Below are 17,811 nucleotides of genomic sequence, written 5' to 3'. Positions count from 1 at the left end.
CACCCATTGAGGTTATCTCGCGTGAGCATTAAGATGGCGGTTTTTCTTCGTTGGGTCGTGGTGCTCTGTGCTGTGGGTGTTTTGTCTGCGGATTCTGGGTTCGTGGGTGAGGATTTCGCACTGTGCTCACTGCAGAGTCTCTCACTTGGAAAAAAAATCGTTGAAGGTTCCACAGAACTCCGTGGGGTAACTTGTATGCATTGCCGGATTGAATTGTTTTTGTTTTTACTGGTCATTACGCTTTTTGTTTAGTCACAAGCATCATTGAGAATCGCGTCACATTTTTGCGTATTGACTGGCAATCTTCACACTAGGATGGATTTCGTGTGTGAACGCATTTGAGTAAAATTAAACGTCACCCATCGTAAATTTAACCATTTGTGAGTTTTCCGACGTAACCTCCTGCTATCGGCAGTTTTTTGGTGGACCTTTTTAGCGTTAGAATGTTTAACCAATACCGATTTGTATGTTGAGCAGAACAATTTCGAGCTTGGTGTGCTGTAAGGTAGGGGTAAGCAACTCTCATTCCCTCTGTATTCCTTTGAACTTCCATCTGACTTTAGAATTAACTTAGTTTTTTTATTTAAATTAAATAACTTTCAGTTACATTTCTTGGTTAGCAAAATGGGAGAAGTTTGGTCGTGACCTAGTGTGTCAAGCAAGCGTAATGACTAAACCGAAGATGCGCTGTTGCACGAGTGTACGAGCTGTTTCTAATCTTATTTTGACGTGACATTAACTTCCCTTTGTGTCGTTCTTCTCTTAAAGGACATCGAGCTGCCAATCGTGGCATGAGGGCGATCGATGATGAGGAATTGCCCCCATCTACGGTCCCAGCAGGTATATTCAATGCTTTGCACGTAAACATGACTGCCACTAGAGTCATCACACTTCTGATGCCTTGGACCATATCTGCACCGTAGGGTTTGTTGCGTCGTTTATTGCGTTCAGTTGTGCAACTGCTGAAGTTTTCCAAAGGTGGTGTTGAAATGATGTGCTTGGAGGGTGCAGGCGACAAGCAGGTGTGTGTATTGGTAATATTCATTGCAGTCTAATTAACCACTTCAGGGCGCGGTCATAAAAATATTGGCTGCGCTAATGTAGTTAAAGCTGTAGGTGGTTGAACCCATGCAATGTTTATCGGGTGCAGTATTTCGTGTACGAGACCTGCTCTGCTTAATGTAATGCACCAGCTCAAGAACGGACTAGTCCTTGAAACCACAGCACCAACCAGTTGGAAAAAATAACCAACATTCAATGCACTGGCATTGGCTCGAATTATTTCGGCCTGCGCTAATGGTTATGGGTCTCATTTCAGAAATGTTTAAATGCCGCGCTTTGTTCTTCCTAATGAGTATTTTGCGATCTATTAGACCCACTTTGTATGTCCATATGTGCTGCGAACTTTTGTGAAGCTGATGTCCTGAGTTTCCTAATGGACTGATGTACAGGTGTCACCTATGAGGTGCAGTGCGTCAATGAGAGGATGTCTGCCAAGATCGCGAAAAGCGTCCTGCTGGGCTACGGCGCTTCTGATCTCGTCATGAACTCTGCAACTCCTGCATGCAAATTGTCGGAAACTGGACCGTACATCACGTTCAACATCTCGCTCGGAGAATGTGGCACCTTCTTTGAGGTCTCTAATATCAAACTTTTTCCTAAGTGCTTTTTCTTAACTGCCTGCTTTTTAAAAACAAATCTAATGTGCCTTAAATTTCGATTTAAAGCTTTCGTGACTGCAATGATTCATCTTCTTTGGTTCTTTCGGTAAAGTCACGCAGAATGAGAATAAAATAATAAATTGATAAAATAAAATAACACAATAATATTCTCACGACGTTTCGGCCACAACACAAGCGGCCTTCATCAGGTGAAGGGGACGAGACTGTCTGGTAGGACAGCGCTGGAGTGAGAGAGCTAAATTCTATGCTAATTCCTTTTAACAATGGGTGCCTCTGCGGATGTGTATGCTTTAACTTTTAACATAGCTATTTCTGTGACCAGTCACAAGCTAATCATTCAGCCATTTCAATGCTAAATTTTATGCTAATTCCTTTGTCAAGGCTCTTTGTTCCTCTCACACAGCTTAAAAGCCGTGATCTGAACGTGGCTCTCTCACTCCAGCGCTGTTCTACCAGACAGTCTCGCCCCCTTCACCTGATGAAGGCCGCTTGTGTTGTGGCCGAAACGTCGTGAGAATATTATTGTGTTATTTTATTTTATCAATTTATTATTTTATTCTCATTCTACGTGACTTTACCGAAAGAACCAAAGAAGACTAATGTGCCTTGTATCTTACCCCCCCTACAGGAAACGAGCACAGACCTCGTCTTCTCTCAAACGATTTCTCTGCCCAGCACCACGTTTGGCATCATCACCTACGACTTCGTGTACATCATGGTCAATGCAATGTATGTAACCAAAAGCCATGCTTGACACGTACGGTCTCGCAGTCTTCTAAACTGCGTTCTTGCCATTCCACGTAATGGCGTGACCAAGCCTGCCGTGACGACCCTTCCGTTCATTTCCTGGATATTGTCCTGATTGGCATGCCTTCAAATTAAAGATCTAATCCAAAAGCTAAATTTGTCATTCGTTTCACAACTTGCTGCCGAACTGAAAAACATTATTATTGGTACTTATTCACTTAATCCATTTGGTCACGTGAACAAGTACTTGATGTGCCATAATTTGAACTGAAATCTACTATTGTAATGATAGGATTTAATGTCTTCAGACCTAAACACTGATGCTCTTCCCTTTATCCCCTTTTTATAATAGCTGCAAGATTCCGAGGACGAAGCTCTTGTCGTCTTCGGCACTCCAGCCCAACAGCACAAAGGTTGTGCTCAACCAGACCGTCTATGCTGAACTGGAACTGAAGATGGATTTCTACAAAAGCTTTACGTTCCTGGCGCCATTCCTGCCCACCGACTACCCCCTAGTGGTGCAGCTGCGTCAAACCCTCTATCTCCAGATGTCCCTCAAGACTGGCCTCGGCCTTACCCTGTTCACCATCGACCTCTATGCAACTCCCACCAGTGACCCCCTTGATCCGCGGAAATACTATCTCGTGAAAGAGGGGTGCGTAGCTTTTCTGTTCTCTAGTGCCTGACTCTGGCTTGAATGTACTCGAGCCTACCACCTGTTTAATCTGTGGCCCTTCTCTCTCCAGCTGTCTGCGTGACAGCACCGTGAACGTCACCGTCACCGCCACTGCCCGCCGCTTCACCTTCCCAGCCTTTGCCTTCACTGCTCAAGATACTAAATACGTGAGCTCAACGTCCCACCATGCTCAAAGCGATCACGAGTTTTGCGTGGCAGGGTCTAGCCTTGGCGACACTTAGCCTTGCAACTTGCTCGCATTTGCGCCAAATTTAGGACTTGTGTTCTGGAATGGGTTTTTCCTCTTTAATCTACAATTGTATTAACGTTCACTGGCCAAACGGGTCCTCGTGGTGAAACATTGCTTACTGATGATTGAATTGCCCATGGTTAAACCTGGCAGGAATCTTTGTCTCTGGGGCATTCCCATCCCCTTCAATTGCAAATGCCTTTTTTTTTTTTAAAACCTCCCTATTTTCATTATGCTCTGCAGGTGTACGTCCACGCTGCAATGATAGCTTGCAAGGCTTCTTTGACTGCCTCGCGCTGCCAGCAAGGATGTCTGGCCAGGAAGAGGAGGAGCAGCTTGGAAACCGTGGATACCCCGGTCTACATCTTCACCAGAGGACCCTTTGTCTACAGCGAGGATGCCGCCCTATCCCGCTGTGCGTTGTCCTATCATTAGCGTTGTGCTGGTTTGCAAAGCAACATGATGATAATTTACTTTTGATTTTGGCCAGGTCTCTATTTCAATACTCTAGGCCATTTTTAGCGGTGGCGTCAATCCGTCAAGCTACAATTGAGTACTTGCATATTTCTTAAATGATTTCCCAGTTTTAAGTGCATCCTGGTGTGTTCTAATTGTTAAGTGTATCTATGACGTCCAATTAACCCACTTTCCCCGTCTTTTCTCCCTTTTACAGCGGAGATCCTAAACTACCCTGGTGTCGTGGCCGTTGCAGTGGTTGCTTCCATCATCCTCTTGGGCTTGGGTTTTGCTTCGAAGAGAATGCTGGCTAAGAAGTGATGCAGATGATTAACATGTACCCACGGCATGGAATAAAGCAAGGATTCAAACGTATCTCCTGGTTAGGAACTAAAATAAACTGCCTTGAAAGATACAGTTTTGGTTCATCTTAATGCAAGCAGCTCCAATAAAAGCTGACGTGTTAATCTTTAAAATGTAGCTGCCACAACCACGAGGTGTCTCCCCTGGAGAAAGAAAGCATTGCAATTGACAACATTTTGCTTCTAATGGATCGAGCGCGCATATCTTGGTACAAGACTCTCAAAATATAAAGCAACATTAGGACTGGAAAGGTCAATTGGAATAAACTGATCCCCTGAATCAAAGAACATTGGCAATAAATGCTGCCTGACATCTGTGCTTTCTCCGAAAACCCACTTGATCGCCACAGCTGACCCTTATCTGCCCCACGCCTAACGTGTTCCCGGTCCCCAACTCCAGTTTCCCATCAATATACTCATTTAATCGTGTATTCCACGCCTTTGCCACCACAATTTTACATCCTATCCACTCTTCTTGTTTCCTCTAGCTTACCCATCTTATGCCATATGGGGCCTTAAGATGTGTAAGATATGACCAAAAGTATGCCACTGAATCTTTGTAAAACCTCGGTCCTATATACAGATACTTTCCATTCTTGGCACGAATGACGGTTAACCAAAACATGGCTTTTGTGGATCCATTCCAAAAACAACTAATACGGGTGTAATGGCGATTGGACATGCATCTTAGGAAGGCACTTTATTGAGGACCCGTTCACGGTACCCGACTGCAATGGCCCTAATTCTTGCTTGTAACTCAACCAGTCCATTCACAACTGATACTCCTGTCATTACCTCCAGTGGCCACTAGTGCACTTTGTGCATATAGCTCTATTGCCATTACATATGTGGAGTAGAAAGGTGCATATTGCGTGGAAACAGACAGTGCGGTTCATGTTGGGTCGGCCTGTAACGAAGGCAAATACAATGCGGGTTATGTTTGGGCAATTAAGCTGGGAGAGCCAAGGACGGCTGTAATTGGTTGGTACTATTGCCGGGCCGGAGAGGCGTCAGGAAGTCTGGCAAGAAGCAGGTGTGCGATCACGCGGAGTGCCGTTGAGACGGACTGATTAATTGGGGCGTAATGAGAGCAGGGATAAATTGGGGGGTCGGCAATTGGAGTGGGAAGTTGGAGTTTGGAGACGACAGGGGGAATTGAAGTGTGGAGCGTTTGGGAGACAGAGTTTGGAAGACAGTGTAAGGGAGATGGAGTTGGAGACGGAGCTTGGAACAAAGACGAAGTAGTTAGTGGTGGAGAGAGCGTAGTGATAGCGAAGCTGAACAAAGATGAAGTAGTAGCGGTGGAGAGAATGGAGCGATAGCGGAGCTGAAGACGAGATTAGCCCACGGTGGAGACAGCGTAGCGATAGTGGAGCTGAGACGAGACTAGCCAGCAGTGGAAAGAGCGTAGCGATAGCGGAGCTGAAGACGTGAACAGCCAGCAGTGGAGTGAGCATAGTGACGGTGATAGTGCTGAACAGGGATGAAGTAGTAGCAGTGGAGTGAGCATGGTGACGGTGAAAGCAGTGGAGAGAACATAGCGACGGTGATAGCGGAGAGCGGAGACGAAGAAGTTAGCGGCGGAGTAAGTGAAGTAATCGTGGGAAGTAAGTGAAGTTATCATGGGGAGTGGAAAGACAAAGGTGGAGAGCGAGTCGAGTGAAGCACGGCGGGCGAGCCGTGGCGACCAGGATACTGTGGAATGTGGAGGACATGCTGAGAGTTGTAAATAAAGCGGTGTTCGGAGAAAGACAGAAGTTGTCCGAGTTAAATCGAACATTACATATGTATAAATGACGTTTGACTTAAGAAAAGTGAGTTAAACAGAAGAAAACATCGTAGTAAATGTATTGCTCTTGTTACAAAATTATATTTAATATAAACGATTATGCAATTTAGGCATAATATGCAGTTTCTGATTTGAAGTTGAAACAACACATTTCCGTTTCTCTGCCATTACATAGCTTAGAAAATTTAAACTCAAGCTGGTTTCTGCCGGGGCTGTCGTAGCTGTAACAGCCGCTGTTCCTTGGAGTGAGGTTGGACAGGAGCCTGACGTAGTGTTCTCGCCTAGATAAGACTTGCTAAGTTACCCTAGTCAAACTGCTGGCCTGGCTGGCTGGCTAAACGTGCGGTGCCGGTGCCCGGTCACTACAAATGGCAGGCCTGTCTCTAGTGGAATACTGTGCACCCGTATGGACTCGATTAGCTCACCCCAAATTGGTGGACATTAAGATAAATGTCACGGTGAGAACTATCTCAAGAGCAATGGGGACTGTAAGAGCCATACGACAGAAATTGAGTGTATCATTTCTGTATACAGATTTGAAGTACATTTGTTGATGGACTGGTTATAAATTGATTTGGAATATCCCAACTGTGTAGAAACCCCCCTGTGGTTAGACGCTCCGTTGGTTGAACCCATGACATCACTTCCGGTTTTAACAGTATAAACGGGGAGCTACGAGAAGAGCTAATGGGGAGCGAGTGGATAGACTTTTGACCGTGCGACAGGGTCACACAGTACGTGCGACAGGGTGACATAGTACGTTCGACAGGGTGACACAGTACATGCGACAGGGTGATGCAGTATGTGAACAGGTGTAGATATAACTTTAGAAAACGCTCGTTTTTGTGCAACTAAGAAATAAAGAAACAGTTTGATTTAAGACAACTCAAACACGCGTCAGACTTATTGCTCCCACAGCTTAAGGGCGTAGCTTATTTTCTGGTACAAGAAAGCTGTGCCTATTAGGACAACCCTACGACCATGGCTGCCTGTGCTGTGCAACATCCCCCCCTGCCAAAAATTCGCGGCCAAGATGCTAGACAAACTACACGTGGCACTAGCGTTACACTTTCACGTCGACATTTTCAAGCGACCAACCGTGTGCATGAAGTCCCGACACCCAGTGTCGGCAATACCACAGTCCGAAGAGTGGAGTATGTGCGATACCCACACTGTCTGGAGTGACCAATGGAGAGCCGTGAAAGTGCCGAACAAAAACCTTAAGTGTTCCATCCGTCCAGATGCCTGGTTTCGACCTCTCAAGGCACCAATGGGTGGAGTTAAACCGCTTGTGGTGTGACCTGGGAGTATGTGCCGCTTCCGATATTCGATGGGGCCTACGTGACAGGTCACCGTGTGAATGCTGGGAGCAGGACACCGTTGCGCACATTATTTTCGGCTGTGAAGTGGGTCAGTGCAGAGTGGTTGCCCCACACGTGCTGGAGGAGGAGGAGGCTGCAGATTGGCTTTGTGGCAATGTGGGCTGACGTCCACTCAATATAATGAGAGCAAGAGGCATTAGAAAAAGTTAGGTACATATGTAAGTCAAGTTTATTTTCATCTCCGTGCCAAACACATGTGAATTGAAAAAGTCTGTAAACATGTGGGAGCAAGATGCGCCAGACAACTGTTAGGTTCAGGTGCAAGTGTAGTGGCATCAGGGATGTCACTGTATGGTGCCGGCCCAAGAGGGCCGTGGCATGCAAAGTCCCTACATCGCTGACATCACCTGGTGGGTTGGTGTGTGATGCCGGCTCTAGCACAGCACGGCGTGCGATGCACTGTCATCGCGTACACCCCACATGTGGGTGTAGTACCAGGCATAGCGGGGCTTGGTGAGCGCTGGGATAGTGCAGACACCACGCATAGCGTGTAGTGTGGGCTCCCACAAGAGGGAATGGGGGATAGTCAGCCCAGGGGCAGGGTTGCCTCAGGCCATGGCATTCTGGTTGACCCCGTAAATCTGTGATCCGGAGTGTCCACAGAGAGGACCCCAGGTGGGGGGGCTAGAGGGTGATCACGTGTCCGGGGAGAGCTCTCGAGAGGGAACGGGAGGGAGCTAGAATGTGCGAGAAGTCGGGCGGGGCCAAGGGCAGATTGGCCCCGACCCGGGAGGATATAAGGTGGGTCCCTGCGAGGGACCAGGGTCGCTGCATTCTTCAAGCTGGAGCTCCACGTCTACAAGCTGGAAGCTCTACGTCCTACGAGGCATCAACACGCGGTCGGGGACCTGAGTGAGGGTCTGACCCTTCATCGCTGTAACTCCTACGTATAGAGTAGTTAGCTGGGTGGTCACCAGCCTAGGCTGCATCTGATGAAGGGGCAGTTACCCCTTTGTGTTAAGGGGTTGATGTTACAAGAAAAGTGTTTCCTCTAAAGAACAACGTCTGCGACTCAGTTGGACTCACCACACAAGTAAGCCATGTGTTTTAGTTTAATAGGAAAATAAAGAGGGAGATTGAAGGAAGGAAACCAAGCTACAGATAAGTGGCAAGGATATTCCAGTAAAATGAAAAAACGATTTACCAAACAAAATTTTAGCAAATGCAATGTTAAGTAGGAATAAAGAGGGCAGTTCTAAGGCTATGGGTGGGAGTCGGAGGAACGAAGTGTTACTTTCCGAAACTGGTGGATTTGTTTGAGAGGACGTTTAAGATGAAGACTGCCCAGTGATGGTCTCTCTGGATATTAAGGGAGGATAGATTTGAATTAATGTACAGAGTTCTATGGTAGGCGGTAGATGATGTCACAAAAATGAAATGTGGGCAGGATTGTGGCTACAACTAGAAATTAAGGCGATGTCGAGGTGTAATACAGCGTCTGTTTAGGTATAAGTAAACATTATTTTGTTATTATCTTGTTGGCCATGCGGTCCATGTGTGTCCTAAAAGACAGTCTTAAGTGACGAATAATGCCGAGATATATAAAGCTGTTAACCTTCTCAATAACTTGTCAGTGCAGAAGAACAATATGCATAGGTGGCGAGACAAGTTTGGGGCAGCCGGAGAATTACGTAATTTTTTGGCATTAACTCCTGCTGTAGATGCTGCTTCAACTCCTCCATGGAATTGTCTGGGGCCATCAAGGGCTGCAGAGTATTTAGCCAATTCCAGTAATATGTGCTGGAAACATGGGAGGAAACTTTCATACTCTGAGAAAACGCAAAAAACGAGAGGACATTGATGAGGGCTCCAAAAAAATAGATTCAACCCAAAGGCAGTCCTAATAAATGAAAAACTGTTGATATGAGCTGAGTCCATTGCTAGACCCAACGCAGAACAAACCGCACAGCATATATCGACGTAATGCCCGATCTACAAATACGATGGATACGTCACAGCGTTACACTCCGCTATTCCTGACGCCGTTAACTGGCTTGATCACCTGAATGTGAAATTGTAGTTGTTGCTCTGCATGTACATCAGCCACACGAAAGAAGAAGATTGCTGTTCTGCTATATCCCAGCTGCTCTGCAATCTGTGGCCTGATCCACTGACGGTCAATCATCCAAACACAAACCAAGTTCAGCCCTGCCGAGCTTGCAAGATGCGGCAAGATTGGACACATGTAAATACGTTTAATTATCTGTTTGATGGAGTATAATCATTCACGCATACAATTTCAACACATTCATTAAAAGTAATAAAAGTGATTCCACAGCTCATTATTGTAATCTAATCAAATAACCTAATCACTATGACCTTGCAGGCTGTTCTCATCCACCTCAATACAAGCTCTTGTACGCTCCTTCATTGACGAGAAATGCGTGCATACTAGACTCATGTAATTGCATTGCAATCGAAACACAATAAGTGGCTCGAAAGTTAATTGAACAGCGTGCCACTGCGACCAATCAGAGGGAACGCTTAGCGATTATAAATGGCCGAACAAGACACCCATTGAGGTTATCTCGCGTGAGCATTAAGATGGCGGTTTTTCTTCGTTGGGTCGTGGTGCTCTGTGCTGTGGGTGTTTTGTCTGCGGATTCTGGGTTCGTGGGTGAGGATTTCGCACTGTGCTCACTGCATAGTCTCTCACTTGGAAAAAAAAATCGTTGAAGGTTCCACAGAACTCCATGGGGAAACTTGTATGCAGTGCCGGATTGAATTGTTTTTGTTTTTAACTGGTAATTATGATTTTAGTCACAAAAGCATCATTGAGAATCGCGTCGCCTTTTTGCGTATTGACTGGCAATCTTCACACTAGGATGGATTTCGTGTGTGAACCCATTTGAGTAAAATTAAACGTCACCCATCGTAAATTTAACCATTTGTGAGTTTTCCGACGTAACCTCCTGCTATCGGCAGTTTTTTGGTGGACCTTTTTAGCGTTAGAATGTTTAACCAATACCGATTTGTATGTTGAGCAGAACAATTTCGAGCTTGGTGTGCTGTAAGGTAGGGGGTAAGCAACTCTCATTCCCTCTGTATTCCTTTGAACTTCCATCTGACTTTAGAATGAACTTAGTCTTTTATTTAAATTAAATAACTTTCAGTTACATTTCTTGGTTAGCAAAATGGGAGAAGATTGGTCTTGACCTAGTGTGTCAAGCAAGCGTCATGACTAAACCGAAGATGTGCTGTTGATGAGTGTACGAGCTGTTTTTAATCCTATTTTGATGGGAAATTAACTTCCCTTTGTGTCGTTCTTCTCTTAAAGGACATCGAGCTGCTAATCGTGGCATGAGGGCGATCGATGATGAGGAATTGCCCCCATCTACGATCCCAGCTGGTATATTCAATGCTTTGCACGTAAACATGACTGCCACTAGAGTCATCACGCTTCTGATGTCTTTGACCATATCTGCACCGTAGGGTTTGTTGCGTCGTTTATTGCGTTCAATTGTGCAACTGCTGAAGTTTTCCAAAGGTGGTGTTGAAATGATGTGCTTGGAGGGTGCAGGCGACAAGCAGGTGTGTGTGTATATTGGTAATATTCATTGCAGTCTAATTAACCACTTCAGGGCGCGGTCATAAAAGTATTGGCTGCTCTAATGTAGTTAAAGCTGAAGGTGGTTGAACCCATGCAATGTTTATCGGGTGCAGTATTTCGTGTACGAGACCTGCTCTGCTTAATGTAATGCACCAGCTCAAGAACGGACTAGTCCTTGAAACCACAGCACCAACCAGTTGGAAAAAATAACCAACATTCAATGCACTGGCATTGAATCTAATTATTTTGGCCTGCGCTAATGGTTATGGGTCTCATTTCAGAAATGTTTAAATGCCGCGCTTTGTTCTTCCTAATGAGTATTTTGCGATCTATTAGACCCACTTTATATCCATATGTGCTGAGAACTTTTGTGAAGATGATGTACTGGGTCTCCTAATGGACTGGTGTACAGGTGTCACCTATGAGGTGCAGTGCGTCAATGAGAGGATGTCTGCCAAGATCGCGAAAAGCGTCCTGCTGGGCTACGGCGCTTCTGATCTCGTCATGAACTCTGCAACGCCTGCATGCAAATTGGCGGAAACTGGACCGTACATCACGTTCAACATCTCGCTCGGAGAATGCGGCACCTTCTTTGAGGTCTCTAATATCAAACTTTTTCCTAAGTGCTTTTTCTTAACTGCCTGCTTTTTAAAAACAAATCTAATGTGCTTTGTATCTTCCCCCTACAGGAAACGAGCACAGACCTCGTCTTCTCTCAAACGATTTCTCTGCCCAGTACCACGTTTGGCATCATCACCTACGACTTCGTGTACATCATGGTCAATGCAATGTATGTAACCAAAAGCCATGCTTGACACGTACGTTCTCGCCGTCTTCTATACTGCGTTTTTGCCATTCCACGTAATGGCGTGACCAAGCCTGCCGTGACGACCCTTCCGTTCATTTCCTGGATATTGTCCTGATTGGCATGCCTTCAAATTAAAGATCTAATCCAAAAGCTAAATTTGTCATTCGTTTCACAACTTGCTGCCGAACTGAAAAACATTGTTATTGGTACTTGTTCACGTGACCAAATGGATTACGTGAATAAGTACTTGATGTGCCATAGTTTGAACTGAAATCTACTATTGTAATGATAGGATTTAATGTCTTCAGACCTAAACACTGATGCTCTTCCCTTTATCCCCTTTTTATAATAGCTGCAAGATTCCGAGGACGAAGCTCTTGTCTTCTTTGGCACTCCAGCCCAACAGCACAAAGGTTGTGCTCAACCAAACCGTGTATGCTGAACTGGAACTGAAGATGGATTTCTACAAAAGCTTTACGTTCCTGGCGCCATACCTGCCCACCGACTACCCCCTAGTGGTGCAGCTGCGTCAAACCCTCTATCTCCAGATGTCCCTCAAGACTGGCCTCGGCCTTACCCTGTTCACCATCGACCTCTATGCAACTCCCACCAGTGACCCCCTTGATCCGCGGAAATACTATCTCGTGAAAGAGGGGTGCGTAGCTTTTCTGTCCTCTGGTGCTTGACTCTGCCTTAAATGTACTCGAGCCTACCACCTGCTTAATCTGTGGCCCTTCTCTCTCTAGCTGTCTGCGTGACAGCACCGTGAACGTCACCGTCACCGCCACTGCCCGCCGCTTCACCTTCCCAGCCTTCGCCTTCACTGCTCAAGATACTAAATACGTGAGCTCAACGTCCCACCATGCTAAAAGCGATCACGAGTTTTGGGTGGCAGGGTCTAGCCTTGGCGACACTTAGCCTTGCAACTTGCTCGCATTTGCGCCAAATTTAGGACTTGTGTTCTGGAATGGGTTTTTCCTCTTTAATCTAGAATTGTATTAACGTCCACTGGCCAAACGGGTCCTCTTGGTGAAACATTGCTTACTGATGATTGAATTGCCCATGGTTAAACCTGGCAGGAATCTTTGTCTCTGGGGCATTCACATCCCCTTCAATTGCAAATGCCTTTTTTTAAAAACCTCCCTATTTTCATTATGCTCTGCAGGTGTACGTCCACGCTGCAATGATAGCTTGCAAGGCTTCTTTGACTGCCTCTCGCTGCCAGCAAGGATGTCTGGCCAGGAAGAGGAGGAGCAGCTTGGAAACCGTGGATACCCCGGTCTACATCTTCACCAGAGGACCCTTTGTCTACAGCGAGGATGCCGCCTTATCCCGCTGTGCGTTGTCCTATCATTAGCGTCGTGCTGGTTTGCAAAGCAACATGATGATAATTTGCTTTTGATTTTGGCCATGTCTCTATTTCAATACTCTAGGCCCTTTTTAGCGGTGGAGTCAATCCAGCAAGCTACAATTGAGTACTTGCATATTTCTTAAATGATTTCCCAGTTTTAAGTGCATCTTGATGTGTTCTAATTGTTAAGTGTTTCTATGACGTCCAATTAACCCACTTTCCCCGTCTATTCCCCCTTTTTTACAGCGGAGATCCTAAACTACCCTGGTGTCGTGGCCGTTGCAGTGGTTGCTTCCATCATCCTCTTGGGCTTGGGTTTTGCTTCGAAGAGAATGCTGGCTAAGAAGTGATGCAGATGATTAACATGCACCCACGGCATGGAATAAAGCAAGGATGCAAACGTTTTTTTGGCTTGATTTGTGCTTATTGCATAACGTCTACACCTCGTTGCCTTGCCTGCTTATCTCCTGGGTAGAAACTAAAATAAACATTGCCTTGAAAGATCCAGTTTGGGTTGATCTTAATGCAAGCAGCTCCAATATAAGCTGACGTGTTAATCTTTAAAATGTAGCTGCCACAACCACGGTGTCTCCCCTGGAGAAGGAAAGCAATGCAATTGACAACATTTTGCTTCTAATGGATCGAGCGAGCATATCTTGGTACAAGACTCTCAAAATATAACGCAACATTAGGACTGGAAAGGTCAATTGGAATAAACTGATCCCCTGAATCAAAGAACATTGGCAATAAATGCTGTGACGTCTGTCTCCGAAAACCCACGTGATCGCCACAGCTGACCCTTATCTGCCCCACGCCTAACGTGTTCCCGGTCCCCAACTCCAGTTTCCCATCAATACACTAATTTAATCGTGTATTCCATGCCTTTGCCACCACAATTTTACATCCTATCACATCCTATCCACTCTTCTTGTTTCCTCTTGCTTACCCATCTTGTGCCATATGGGGCTTTAAGATGTGTAAGATATGATCAAAAGTATGCCACTGAATCTTTGTAAAACCTCAGTCCTATATACAGATACTTTCCATTCTTGGCACGAATGACAGTTAACCAAAACATGGATTTTGTGGATCCATTCCAAAAACAACTAATACGGGTGTAATGGCGATTGGACATGTATCTTATGAAGGCACTTTATTGAGGACCCGTTCACGGTACCCGACTGCAATGGCCCTAATTCTTGCTTGTAACTCAACCATTCCATTCACAACTGATACTCCTGTCATTACCTCCAGTGGCCACTAGTGCACTTTGTGCATATAGCTCCATTGCCATTACATATGTGGAGTACAAAGGTGCATATTGCGTGGAAACAGACAGTACGGGTCATGTTGGGTCGGCCTGTAACGAAGGCAAATACAATGCGGGTTTATGTTTGGGCAATTAAGCTGGGAGAGCCAAGGACGGCTGTGATTGGTTGGTACTATTGCCGGGGCCGGAGAGGCGTCGGGAAGTCTGGAGAGAAGCAGGTGTGTGATCACGCGGAGTGCCGTTGAGACGTGGACTGATTAATTGGGGCGTAATGAGAGCAGGGATAAATTGGGGGGTCGGCAATTGGAGCGGGAAGTTGGAGTTTGGAGACAACAGGGGGAATTGAAGTGTGGAGCGTTTGGGAGACAGAGTTTGGAAGACAGTGGAAGGGAGATGGAGTTGTGTGATGCCGCCGCCACGGAGCCGATCGGCGGGTGGCCCACCTGCGATCTCGCGCCCCGAGCGACGAGGCCGACATTGCTCCACCCCACCACCTCCCCACCCCCCCCACCGGAACACACACGCACGCACTCCCCCCACCATTAGAGCGCGTGGGGAGACACCCTGGCCGACAGGTTTTCACCCAGAAGCTCTCGTAAAGGGATAATCTTCACGGTTTCCTGCGGCCAGGGAATTGGACGGTCTCCTCCGACGCTAACACACACCGTGGCGCCGTGACTTGAGTAGAAATGACATGTTCACGGCGGGGCTGCCCCGCCACCGCGGTTAGTACGCACCTCACGCACACGGGTCGTCAGGGCAGGTAGGGAGGAGGGCAGAGCCACGAGCGGCGGGAAAGCAGGGTCGCCCTCTGGCTGGATGGCCGCTGAGCAGGTAAATTTAGATGCGGACGTCGCTGAAAGCAACGGCCCGGGGGATGCTGGGATACAGATGGGCCTACCGATTGGCGGGTGATCCCAGCGAGCTGATTGGCCCGCGAGTCGGCACCAGGTAGCCCTTTTGATGTTGAAAGAATAAAGCGAGTGAGGGCGAAGGAAAAAGGGTCTCTGGCTACTCGAGTCAACCCCAGGCCCGCCAACTCCCGAGTCCAGCCGCGCGAACGTCCGTGGGACGTATCGAGGCGCCGCGAAGACCAGCCGGCAGTGACGACGAACCGTGAGTAAGGGAGGGAGAGAAAGAGGGAGTTGGGACTTAGCTTAAAAAGAAAACCGGAGAGGGTAAAGGGGAGAAGGACAGGTAGAGTATAGTGCCGACTATCGAGAGATAGATTGGTCCTGCCCCGCCGATCCCGACTGACTCGGTTAAATAAGGGCTCGCCGACCCGGTGGAATAAATCGTCGGCGATTACATAACGCACTGGTGTGGTTTTTGCGAGGGTGTGGAAAGAGAGTGGAAGCGTGGGTGCGCTCGCTATTCGCGGTGGTCGCCGCGTGTGTGGAGCGGCGCCGCGTGGGGTGTGGGCGCTACAAACCGTCGGCGGCGGACTCCCCCGTTGTGAGCGGATACCCAGCTCGCACGCATGCCCATCGCATAGCCCTTTAAACCCGTTTAACCCAATCCCCCAAATCGCCGGAGTGGGTACGAACGACGTCGCTTACCCTCCGACCTCTAACCCCCGGTTACCCGCGTGTGATTGGTGCGTGGGACTGCGCGGGCGGGGAGCGTCGCGTTCGGGTGCCGGCGAAGCACTAGCGGGCCCCAGGGCGGTCGAGGGCGATGCTTCACCGGCAGGAAACCCAGACTCGGGGGGGGACAGCACAGGGGGGGAACAGGAGTGCGGTGACCTTTCCCCGCCCGGTGAGGAGTGCAGCGGCGGCAGCTCCCACACTAGTGGGGAGTCTGGGAGCGTCGGTCCTTCGCGGACAGGGTCGCAGGCGGGAGAGATCCCGGGGGCCGGCGACCCTTACAATTTGGCGTCAGAAGCGGTACGAACCCCCGCGTTACCCCACGCGAAAATAAGGCATATATTCACTGGCCGGGGTACACCTTCGTGGAAAGCATTTGCCCGCAACGTCCTAGGGGCTAAGGAAATTAATGGGTGGACGGACACGCAGACGCTACGTCAACTTAATATGAATCTGGATGGGCGGGCAGCCGATTTTGTGGAAGCCCTACTTGCAAGCGCGCAGACACAGCTAGAGGAGCTGATGCGCCGACTTGATCTGCGCTTCGGTACGCGCGATGAGGAGGAGGCAAAAGCGGCCTTAGAGGCACGCCGTCGCCAACTCGGCGAGGACCTGCGCGATTATGCCGAGGATGTGCGTGAGCTAACAAAGATCGCACGCCCGAGGTACACCACGGAAGCGATTGAGGAGCTGGCCGCAGAGAAAATCCAGCGATACTTAGCGCGCACGGCGTGGTGGCAGCCAGACGTGAACTGTACGCGCCTCCCCTTTGATGCCCTTGTCGAGCGCGCGCGCAAATGTGAAATAATTTCTAGCGAACGCGCACAGCTCCGAGGACTGGGACGGGAGCGCACCATCGCAAGTCTGTCCACCGAGGAGGAAGAGGAGGAACAGGAGCTCGCCAGGACGGTAGGGGGTCGGGAAAGGGGGCCTCCGGTATCCCGCGAGACCACCCCAGGATGGGTAGCGGAGATACAGGCGGGCATCGGGGGGATCGACAACAAGGTAACCCAAGTGGGTGAGAGAGTAACCCAAGTGGACAACAAGGTAACCCAAGCACGGGCACATATGACTACGCTGCAGACTACGGTGGAGACGGTTCAGACCGAGTTGGGAGGGCTGGCCGGGAGGGTAGCCCGACTAGAGGCGGAGTCTGGGCAACGGCGTACGGGAGGGGAAAGAGGGAGCGGGCGGGGAGGCTCCTACGGGGCCGCCGCCCTTCCCCGAGCATGCTACCTGTGCGACCAGCGAGGGCACCTGGTGAGGGACTGTCCCCAGATCGCCCGCGCTAGAAAGGCGCCGGGGTTAAAACGCCAACGCCCCCTAGAGGGTGGACCACCTAGGGGTGCAATCAACGAGGTCCCGAAACAAAACGACGATAATAATAATGGTAAGCGAGTGACACCCACACAGGTCACGGCCACAACACCCAAGGACGCGGTGAGGACGGGCGACTGGCTACGGGAGCTGGTGGCAGGAATCACGGGGGCCACGTCACTGGTGGAAGGACAGGTGAACGGGCAGCGCACCCGGATCCTACTGGACACGGGGGCCGTAGCCTCACTTGTGAGCGCCGCGCACTGCAGCGTGCTCGGAGTTGACGTGAGCCACCTGCAGGCCCCGGATTGCGCGCTGCACACCGCGAGCGCAGCCGGGATGGGGTTGCTGGGAAGGATCTCCCTCGAGGTCCGTCTCGGAAACCAGGTGTGCACTCAGGAGTTCTACGTCTCGAGTGTGCTGTGCCACGAGTGTATCGCAGGTACCGACCTCCTGGAAAAGCTGGGGCTCAACGTGCAGCCCCGACAGCGGTGCGCCACCGTGGAAGGCAGCGGGGAACGGATTCCATTCCTGGGACGGGAGCCAAATCGCCCCCGCTTCACACCTGTGGCCGCTACCCTGACG

The 17,811-nt window shown here is 48.8% G+C and overlaps 2 protein-coding genes across 2 annotated transcripts; both read left to right on the top strand.

The window, feature by feature from the left end:
- LOC142906319 (CUB and zona pellucida-like domain-containing protein 1) lies at positions 1-4,226 on the top strand. Its single transcript, XM_076053888.1, has 8 exons — positions 1-106; positions 769-840; positions 1,452-1,636; positions 2,311-2,411; positions 2,782-3,084; positions 3,176-3,272; positions 3,599-3,770; positions 4,029-4,226. The coding sequence occupies exons 1-8, from the start codon at positions 34-36 to the stop codon at positions 4,130-4,132; spliced, it is 1,107 nt and encodes a 368-aa protein (XP_075910003.1). The 5' UTR covers positions 1-33; the 3' UTR covers positions 4,133-4,226.
- Positions 4,227-9,848: 5,622 nt separating this feature from the next.
- LOC142906318 (CUB and zona pellucida-like domain-containing protein 1) lies at positions 9,849-13,457 on the top strand. Its single transcript, XM_076053887.1, has 8 exons — positions 9,849-9,961; positions 10,622-10,693; positions 11,307-11,491; positions 11,584-11,684; positions 12,055-12,357; positions 12,449-12,545; positions 12,868-13,039; positions 13,300-13,457. The coding sequence occupies exons 1-8, from the start codon at positions 9,889-9,891 to the stop codon at positions 13,401-13,403; spliced, it is 1,107 nt and encodes a 368-aa protein (XP_075910002.1). The 5' UTR covers positions 9,849-9,888; the 3' UTR covers positions 13,404-13,457.
- Positions 13,458-17,811: the final 4,354 nt, after the last annotated feature.

This window comes from Petromyzon marinus, chromosome 63 (genome assembly GCF_048934315.1).
Source record: "Petromyzon marinus isolate PM22_M1 ecotype Great Lakes invasive population chromosome 63, UKy_Petmar_22M1.pri1.0, whole genome shotgun sequence".
NCBI lineage: Eukaryota > Metazoa > Chordata > Hyperoartia > Petromyzontiformes > Petromyzontidae > Petromyzon > Petromyzon marinus.
The sequence above is the reverse complement of the archived record's forward strand: the minus strand, read 5'-3'. Positions and strand labels throughout refer to the sequence as shown.

Excerpts from the sequence above, each read along its gene's own strand:
- LOC142906319 (XM_076053888.1), top strand. The coding sequence starts at position 34 with ATGGCGGTTTTTCTTCGTTGGGTCGTGGTGCTCTGTGCTGTGGGTGTT. Across the intron at positions 1,637-2,310 it reads AATGTGGCACCTTCTTTGAG|GAAACGAGCACAGACCTCGT; the intron begins GTCTCTAATATC and ends CCCCCCCTACAG. Across the intron at positions 3,771-4,028 it reads GGATGCCGCCCTATCCCGCT|CGGAGATCCTAAACTACCCT; the intron begins GTGCGTTGTCCT and ends TCCCTTTTACAG.
- LOC142906318 (XM_076053887.1), top strand. The coding sequence starts at position 9,889 with ATGGCGGTTTTTCTTCGTTGGGTCGTGGTGCTCTGTGCTGTGGGTGTT. Across the intron at positions 9,962-10,621 it reads TGCGGATTCTGGGTTCGTGG|GACATCGAGCTGCTAATCGT; the intron begins GTGAGGATTTCG and ends CTTCTCTTAAAG. Across the intron at positions 10,694-11,306 it reads CCCATCTACGATCCCAGCTG|GTGTCACCTATGAGGTGCAG; the intron begins GTATATTCAATG and ends ACTGGTGTACAG.